Source organism: Taurulus bubalis, assembly GCF_910589615.1.
Source record: "Taurulus bubalis genome assembly, chromosome: 5".
Classification (NCBI taxonomy): Eukaryota; Metazoa; Chordata; class Actinopteri; order Perciformes; family Cottidae; genus Taurulus; species Taurulus bubalis.
In genome coordinates, this window is record NC_136593.1 from 11,825,454 (window position 1) to 11,835,056 (window position 9,603).

A 9,603-nucleotide genomic window follows, 5' to 3' on the forward strand; every position below is an offset into this window, starting at 1 on the left:
CACCACAGCAGAGAAGTTATTCCATGATAAACTAGTCTTCATTCAGTTTTATTATTTCTAATAAGACATATGAATACCTTAAGATTAAATAGTATCAGTGTATGATGTAAACATTTGTTCAGACGTTTAAGTCAAAAGCAACATTGTGTTGGCAAGGTTTTGTTAGCAGGAGGGAGAGAGAAAGTATATTTCAATGACCATTTGACCTTATCAGTTATCAGTTTCCCAAACTGAACACAATGTTCAATACCAAGGGTTACTTCAATACATGTGCTACATTTACTATATCATCCTGATGCTTCTTGAAGAATCTACAACAATAAAAATCATATATTTTCTAGGCTGCCAGCAGCCAAAGTCTCTCAGACCACACCCACTGCAATCATGTAAGGCAGGAATGCATGAGCAGAACAGGAAAGTCTGTGTCAGGGAGGTAAACCCTGCACTGTCTTTGTAATGCACGTCTGTATTAACAGGTTAGCCTAACATCTCTGTGATCTAAAATCTCTATTTAAGGATATCCGGTTAGAATTGTGTGTGTTACTCTTAACTGAAGTGTACTTGAATTTTGCAGGTCACATATGGAGATAGATGCCTCATATTTTGCAGATTATAGTTAAATTTGTTTCCTTTATTACAGGGGAGTATGTGAAATATAGGATTAATATCACAGGGAGGTAGTACTTGAGGCAAATTAGTTCCAAGCAATTACTCACAGCTTGACCAAAAAATAAATAAGCTCCTCCAACTGTTTGATGGAATTTCAGTGAGAATCGCAGTCACTTAATGTTCAACAGGCCAATTTCTGTGCAACAAAACAGACCTGGACACTGAAGGAAAGCGATCACTTTTTAGAGGACTGTACTCAAAAGCAGGCACTGCAAATAAGCAGAGCACAGTAACAAGTATGGTTGACAGTTTTCTACCAATCGTAGAAAGTCATTTTTATAAAGTCTCACCGGAACACTGACAACTGATGCTCACATAGACGTATGCACAAACACGTCCACACTCACACTCTCTCTTTCACACACACACACACACACACACACACTATACTACATAAGCTGCACTAGACATTCCAATGGAAACACGTGTAGCTACCAGTAATGTACCCACCTCCGAGTACAAAATGTACCGTGTGGGAAACATTAGTTTACATAGATATAGTGGCCTGAGTAAGACTGAAACTTCATCAAAGCAGGGAAACCACATCAGTGTTGATGTACAATAGCAAACAGAAAAGAGAACTGTATGCTAATATCCTTCATTTTGTAAAAAATTAATTGGCCTTCATATATTAAATGATTCATGGTTGCATTACTGACCTTTTATCCCTTGTGAGATACAAAAGCAGCTTCAATGCATCTCACAAAACATCCTCAACCTTCCACACAAAGAAACACTGAGCACATGAGGTTCAAGGCCCGCTTGTACGCTCTGACAGTACCACAACATCAGCAAAAACCGCACAATATTGAATGTCATGAAATAAAAAAAAGAAATCATATCAAAAGAAAGCTCTACAATGCAGAATTGTTCCAACAAGCTATAGTCAGAGATACCGTTTTTTGTTTTACATAAAGTATCTTGACTGTGATAGCTACTTAACATGACCAGTAACTAAATACAGTGCGCACATACCCTGTGTGTTCAGAATACATAGAGGGTTAAACAAAAACAAAAAAAGTAAAAGCAGCAGTTTGAGGGTTGTTAGAGTCCAGTTTCACAATTTTTTCAAGTGGCTTTTGCTCATGTACAGTAGAGTCCACTGCTACTGCTACTTCCACTGAAACTTTTCAAACTAAATCCACTTGAGCTTTCCTCCTGGTGTGACAGTCCCAGTCTGAGTCAGATACATCTGTATTGCGAGCTGCAGGGCTTTCCATGACCCGAAGAAATCTCTCTACACAAGGTGAGTCCACGAAAGCGGGCCGCTGAGGCAGGAGATAGTAATGTGTGGTACTGGCCTTCTTACCGTTCTCCAGATCAGGGAGGATGCAGGGGGAGCCCTCACTGTGCTGTCTCTGTAAACCACGAAAGCTTACGTATTTAGGATCCGGTGCAAAGCTTTGGGTTGGGGGCATCACCCCATTAATGTATGTTGGGAGGCTCTTGGGGCTGGGGGTGCGGGAGCTGCATCTAGACAAAGGTTCCCTTGGTGGCACCTTGGGTGGTCTGTCCTCATCGCTGTAACCCCCAGACGAGACCTCTGCTGACCAGCGGCGGTAGTCTCCCATCTTGATTGTTCGTGGAGGGATCGGGGGTGGAATCTCGGGCTTATCCATACTTTGGGTGTGGCGTTTTTGACACGTGAGGCGCAGCAGCGAGGGCTTGTTAAAGGATCCAGCTGGGCCAGAGTGCGAGCGCCGCAGTCTCCTCTGAGCTTTGTCCTGCTGTCTCTGACAGACCACCGTCTCAGGTGGTTCCTGTCGCTGCGGCTCATGCTGTTCCCGTACTTCCTGTGGAGGATGTGCCTGAGGCTGCTGTTTGGGCTGCCTCTGGCTCTGTGGTCCTAATGGGCCGTCGTAGTAAGCATAGTTAATCTGCCCACAGTCCCTGAAGCTCCTTTGACTGGGGACTCCATATCGAAAGGGAGACGATTTAGGACACTGATCAGACACCAGGCAGCGGCTGTCGTCCGAACTCGTGAAAAATTCTACCTCATTGTCCATAGCCTGCTCAGTGGAGATGTCCGTTTGTGGAGGGATGGGTGGCAGAGGCTTGGAGCATCTGCCTGGCGTCTGCGGTGGACTGCTGCACTCGTACACCGAGAGCCTCTGGAATGAGGGGACCACCTGGTCGTCATCAGCAGGACTTGGGGTGGATGGTTCAGCACTGCAGGACAAGGAGAGATGGGAGGGCCGGGATTTCTTTGGAGGTAATCTCTGTGAACTGGGACTGTGTTTCTGTCCTGTCAAAAGGGGAAAAGAACATTACATTAATGACACAGTATTAAATTATAAAAAGGTTGGCGAATGAAAAGAAAATCACAAATTACTAGTTCAACTTCCTGGATAAACAAAAACACTCATATGAACTACTAGCTTTCTCTGCATTTATGGAAAACCACTTACTATATATGTAAGGCAGACATGCATGAGCAGAATCTAGTATGTATGTAGCAGATGATTCAGAGAAACAGCACACCCAAAGCTGCATGTGTGTATTTCAGAAGACCTGCACTGTGCAGATGACAGATCAGGCACTTACTTTCATAATTTAGACACGGTGGAGGTGGCCCTTTATGATGAGCACGAGAGCTGTGATCTGAGTGTGCAGTGTCCATACTGAAGTAGAAGCTGTTAAAAAAAAGGGAGAAAAAAAGATTTGTACCAGTTTAAATAAACTACCTAACCTTTCATGCTTAACTACAATAAATCTCAAACTAACCTGAACCATAAAAAAGCAGCACGTCATGCAGATTTTTCTTTATTTATTTTGTTAACATCCTAAGAATCTTCCCCTAAGGGCCTGCTAGTCTTGGTACCTGAACACTCACTTGTCTAGCTCATGGCGATAGTTCCAAGTGGGTTTGGATCCAGCCATGCTGTAACAGTAGCTGCCCCTCAGGAAGAGGTTTTCTATGGGAAAAGAAATCTCCTGGGCAGTCAGGCCCACTGTGGACATGCTCCAGGCACACTCGGGTCGCATCAAAGTCAGGAAACACTCAGATCACCCGGCTGGCTGCCCCTGCTTCTGGTGTACCTGTAACACAGCCAAGATGGAGCCATGAATGACGATGCAAGCAGGTTGAAAGCAAAAGCAGATGAAGAGAAACAGAGCATGTGGTAGCGCATTGAAACATATTCTCTGTAAGCAGAGCCCACATCCTCTACTGAAGCCGAGAAAGAAATATACTCCTGATATTGGAATAGAGTGTACATTTTGCCCACCAAACCAAATATTTGTCGTGCTTTGCTTTGTTTCCCTCCAAGAAGACAAGACTACAATCTCCTGTGACAGAGTGATTAAAGCACACTTTGACAAGATTTCCGGACTCTTATGTCACAACGCACCAAGAGGACAGAGCACTCACTAGTTCATAACTTTCTGCTCAGAGTATTTTGAAAAGAAAGCAGAAAAGTAGTCGATAGACCAAAATACAGAACAAGGATCTTGATGTAAAAATGTCAGTATAATGCACAGATTGTTTTCTTCAAGTCTACATTCTTTACACAACTGGCCTGAAGTAGATAAAAGTAAAGAGACTTGATCTTTGTGTGAGAATAATTGGTGCTTCATATGATACACAAATGCAATTGTTATTTTTCCACCAGGTCACTGATTAATCTTTACATTTCAAATATAGCCAGAGAGCCCATGTAAGCCTAAACTCAACAATTCTCAATATTATCTGTGATTATATTAGGCAACTTTGAGACTTCTATTTGTAAAGACTGTTCCATCTCTTAAAAAGTGTACAGTTTATTTTAACCTTCACTGTGCCGTGCTCCAGTGCTGCAATCTAGCTTGTCCTGAACAGCAGAGGAAAGGCCTCCTCCAGTTACCAGAGATATACCTGATGTTGCAAGAACTCCTCAAGTCAAATGACCTGAATGTCCGTGTCATGTCAGTAAGTATGTGTCAGGGCTGAGTAAACAATGTCTACAATATTCAGGAAGGGGGGGACAGAACCTGGCAGCATTTTGATATTTCTGGAGTCAGCAATACATCAAATGTAAAATCTGACTTGATATGTTTGCTTCGCACTGGATTAACCTGTTCAGTATGTCACAATCTCTTGAGACATGAGTTTAGAAAGTGTGATATCAAAGTATGCAGAGCCTTTACTTTTTTCCAGCCAGTGTGTCATGGATAACTATAGGTGTCTTTGTCTTCAGCACCCTATCAGAAGTCCTATTTTTCAGAATGCAGCAAAACAGGTGCATCCGTCAGCCTGGTGGTCATCTCTCTCATAGAGACCACAAATGAGGTACGTGCACACCCAGAGACACGCAATCCCCCTTATAATGTTGAAGTGATGACTGAGAAGAACACGGCCCCCCTCGTTCCTGGTCTCCTAGGAGCCATATTTATGTGCTGCACTGACAGCTGGTGAGAAACAAAGCTCTAAAACAACAGGAAGTCCGGGGCATCAACATCAGCCAAACTGCCCACTAAGGCATGCGATCCCCATGCCCAGGGTCGTCGATTTGGTTCGGTGGGGACGGGAAGCAACATGATCCTCGATAATGAACCCCGGGGGCTTGCGCTTCCTCTTGCAACAGGTGCAAAGACAGTTCATCCTGGCTGTTAACTACAGGAGAATTTACAGGCAACAGGATTACCCAGATGACGTGTCATGCAGAACATTAACCCTCTTAGGAGAGAATTTACTTTAAGTCACTTATTTCAGATCATTTGGGCAGGGAATGTGAGTCTGTATATGGTCACTCACATGTGGCCTGTCCATGTATTCAATAGGTGGGCAGCCCCAACGTGAGTGTAAAGAGGTCTGATGGGGTTAGCGGTGATGTAAAGCATCAGGAGATAGCTTGCCTATTTATTTAGGATTGCAGTAGTAGTCACACAGACCTTGAAAGAAGGAGTTCACACCCCGCTCATGACACCCCTGCAGCGGTTTCCGAGCAACCATACTCGCTCTACCTGTGCGGCAAGCAAACAGCGCGCACACCCCCTCACTTTACCGGATTGAGATAATAATGGTTAAAGGCCCTCTAGCAGGCAGGTGACTCACACCACAACAAGTCAGCTATCTGGCAACGACAGGGAATGATGACACAGAAAGGTGTGTTATTTCCCTTTACTACTACTACTAATATATATATATACGTATATATATATATATATATATATATATATATATATATATATATATATATATATATATATATATATATATATTGTTCTTTATATTTCATCATTAAGCATGTTCTGATTGAATGCCTATTTTCCTCGTACAGTTAAAAAAAAATGTATTAAGATAGATGGGAGGAAAATGGTCACTTTGCACTTTATATATATGTATATATGTATATATATGTATATATACATATATATACACATACATATATATATATATGTATATATATAGTAGAGTAAAACTGTATAGTATAGTAAGTATAGTATAATAAAACAGTTATAGGTTTGCAATCTACTAAACGTTATGTAAAGGATGAATCATTTTATATCCTTCATAAAATAAAAACACAGTCTATACAGTCAGTAAAAGTTGAACAATATGTTCCCAATTTATAGTTTATTTTTGTAATAACCTTTTTGAACTTTTTAAGGCTTAAAGACAAGTTGCTCCTCTGAATGGCTGAGACAAAAAAAAGATAAACAAATATATAAAAAATACACATGAATAAGCCTAATCTCAATGTTGCATCAATCAGAGGTGGTTGTCGCGCTGGCACCAACATATAAAACAATAGACAGACACAGCAGACATTTCAACTCTCTTTCTGAACTCACCTAAATAACTTCGCAGCGCTCCTCCGCGGACTCGCTCCTAGACTCCTCTTTGGGGAAATATAGCTCCTCGGTTACTTTGCTTTGTTTGAGTCTGTAATCGTCTGATTTCATCAGGGACAGCACGCCAGCGAATAGGTGGCGCTCCGCCTAAACTGTGACACTTTTAGATAAGTCTAGTATTGTAGTGAGCAATGTTTTATAAGCTCGTTTAACACGAGAGGCGCATTGGCTCCGCCTCGAACACTTGCCCTTAAAGGCGCAGTGTTCCTTTTCGCCACGTCTCTCTGCAGCGTACGTGCTGCAGGCCAGGCTGAGTGCATTATGGGACGTATACACAGGTCTAATTTCGGCATTAAGTTAACTTGATGTGATGAAAGTCTGCCTTTAACCTTAGAGGACGGAGCGAGTGTGAACACAAGGATACAGTCAGCTGATAAAGTGCTCAAGTGGGGGACATGCAGGATACAGTAAACACCTCAACAATTAGACTTGCAGCTGCTCTGCGAATTGGCTACAGCTCAATGGGGATTGGTTGATGCAGTGGAGCGATGTTTATTCATAATTGTATACTCTGCTTTGCAGCAGTAAAGTTATAATTATAAGGCGCTGCATTATCCTGTTAGTTTAGTCTTACAAAACTTTCCATGTCTTGACTTATATTGTACATCAAATGTGTCTCCCAGCATATGTGCTGCAGTCAAACGTAAACTTTATGGCTCTGCAGGGAGACAAAGGCAGTAATGGGGATGGCTCCAAGGTAGATAACACATGCAGACAACAGGCAAAGCAACGCAGCCAGAAACACTCTTATCTGCACAGCTGCTAGCTGGATGGAGCCCAGATGGTTTAGCAACTTGCTTATCAGATCAGATTCAGATTAGTTTAGTTGGACCTGTTTACCTGGCATAATGTTCACTTAAACCCAGTGTAATTAGATAACCCAGGCTACAGGGTTGGTGTAAATTGATTTTTCTTTCAAGGTAATATGTCAATAATATTGCATGTCCCAACCCTCAGTCTCACACCCTCTATTTTCAGTCATTTTGCCTACTTAGATTTTAAGTGGTGTTGTATTAACTATGTCACCTAACCTAACCGGGCTATACAAACCCAGCACTGACATGCACACTAACCAAACACAGTGATACAATGGCTACAAACAACTTGTATGTTGAATCAATAGTGGCATAAAGCAAAGGTGTGTGCAAAGAGAGAACAGAGCACTCTTGTGCCTCAGTTCGTAAATCCTTTACAGCTTGGGCACGGGGGGCCCCTCCAACCCAAAAGGCTTATCATTACATATTTGACCCCTACATGGACCTGGCTACGGCTAATCCCCCTTTATAATTTCAGGCACATTTTTGGAATTCTCTTGGCCAGTTGTGACCGGCCGAGGAAGGGGTTTTGCTGGGTAATACATTTGTGTGTGAAGGTGAATAATATGGGCATCAGTTTTATAAATGATTTACATGTTGGATGTGATGGAAGGTGCAGGAAATACTTACCTATAACGACAAATGTTCATTTTGTGATAGAAATTAAATGTAATCAAATCCAGTTAAATAAAGCATCTGCTTATGTTCATTCTGGTTATGTTGATTCCTGCTTTACATCTGAATCTGTTGGTAAAACTATTTTCCATGTTTCACCAAACAGACAACAGATACATAGGCTTCATGTTCAAACAGTCTCTCCTTCCACTTCAGCCCCCCTCCCTTCCCTGCTTGTGAGCCACATCGTGATGTCATCATTCACAGGAAGTTCCTTATAAAATTAGTCAGAAAGGAAAAAAAAGAAAGGGAGATAAGCACCCACAGCTAGAAGCAGCTTTGATGAGAGTTTGAGATGGCAGATGAAATACATTGGGTCAAAGAGTATGTCTTTCTCAGGAAAAATGAAATGTTTTTTTGGTTCTGCTTCATCCAAACCCAGCATCCTCCAACCCCCCAAAAACGTATACACCTTCAGCTCGTCTACAATTCAGCTGTACTTGAAGCAGAAAGCAATTTCCCTTTTCTGCTCACACTCCAAAACAAATGTATAACTATGGAGTGACGCTTCATTCTCTCAGCTTATTAGGAATCCCTCACCAACGTAGGAAGGGAGGAGTTTAGATGGAAATGAAAAAAAAAACAATGTATCAGTGTAAATGATTTATTGACTATGGAGGTCACAGCATTGATTGCTTCTGCCTAAAGAGGTAATTAAATGCTGTGCATAATTAGCCTAAGTCCAAAGTTCACGCTGATATAAACACAGCAGCAGAAGGTCCAGTGGTGTAGTAAGGTGACGTCAAGCCTGTGAATAGGCGATAGGTGATAAACGTGTGTTTGTTTTTGCTCTGTTAGCATTTTTTAAGGACAGATTCAGACCAAAGTGTGTTGGCTATACATCTGCTAAATTGAAAGGTTATTGTAAGCAATGTTTTCAACTCATGCCTTTAGACATGATAATTGTGGTAGATGTTGACGTCTTTAAAAATTACCATATTAAGTAAAAAAAAATAGGATTAAGTATAAATCCGCATCTATTTATACCCCAGTGCTATTGATCAAGTCACACAATTCCTTTTAAAGCAAATTTTCTAAGCTTTTCGGAAAATAATCACATTCCCTTCCATTATATTTGTCTCAGAAATTATGTCTCAAAACTATGACAAATAAAGTTAAAAGTATGTGCACAGCAATGGAAGAAGGATTATTTTTTGTAATTGGGGCAAACTCATTTGACCAGGCTTATTTTGATGTATTTGTTAATTGTAAAATCATTTGTGATTATAAGCACCAACATTGTCTATCAATTTCCAAATATCCACAGAGAAATGCACCAATAATCCAGATAAACTTTAATATGACTGTGCTCACACTGTATATGAGCTGAGCTTCCAGCCAGTACAGCTGAGAGCAACATATGGGACTCAGAGTGACACATTGACGTTTATTAGTTCTGGATTGTGGTTGCGTCTGGCAGACCCACACACACTTGGCTCTTGCCATGGAAACAATACACAAATCCCCAGGCAACGGACTGTCATCTCTCTGCACTGTAAATACGACCATATTAAAGCGCTTCTACTTGGTAACCATGCCGAACTCCTGAGAATCCTCCAGCTGCTTCAGTTATTAATCACTTCCTGTATTGGTACAAAGACTTCTGGGAAAC

General features: G+C 41.5%; 1 protein-coding gene across 1 annotated transcript; it reads right to left on the reverse strand.

Annotated features, from left to right (window-relative positions):
* Positions 1 to 1,651: 1,651 nt before the first annotated feature.
* errfi1a (ERBB receptor feedback inhibitor 1a) lies at positions 1,652 to 3,669 on the reverse strand. The gene is made up of 3 exons (XM_079218616.1): positions 3,503 to 3,669; positions 3,214 to 3,302; positions 1,652 to 2,914 (listed from the first exon to the last, which is right to left on the reverse strand). The coding sequence occupies exons 1-3, from the start codon at positions 3,652 to 3,654 to the stop codon at positions 1,800 to 1,802; spliced, it is 1,356 nt and encodes a 451-aa protein (XP_079074742.1). The 5' UTR covers positions 3,655 to 3,669; the 3' UTR covers positions 1,652 to 1,799.
* Positions 3,670 to 9,603: the final 5,934 nt, after the last annotated feature.

Bases quoted from the DNA above. Each gene is read 5' to 3' on its own strand.
- errfi1a (XM_079218616.1), bottom strand. From the start codon at position 3,654: ATGCGACCCGAGTGTGCCTGGAGCATGTCCACAGTGGGCCTGACTGCC. The intron at 3,303-3,502 runs GTGAGTGTTCAG...TTTTTTTAACAG, and splicing joins TATCGCCATGAGCTAGACAA to CTTCTACTTCAGTATGGACA. The intron at 2,915-3,213 runs GTAAGTGCCTGA...CCCTTTTGACAG, and splicing joins ACCGTGTCTAAATTATGAAA to GACAGAAACACAGTCCCAGT.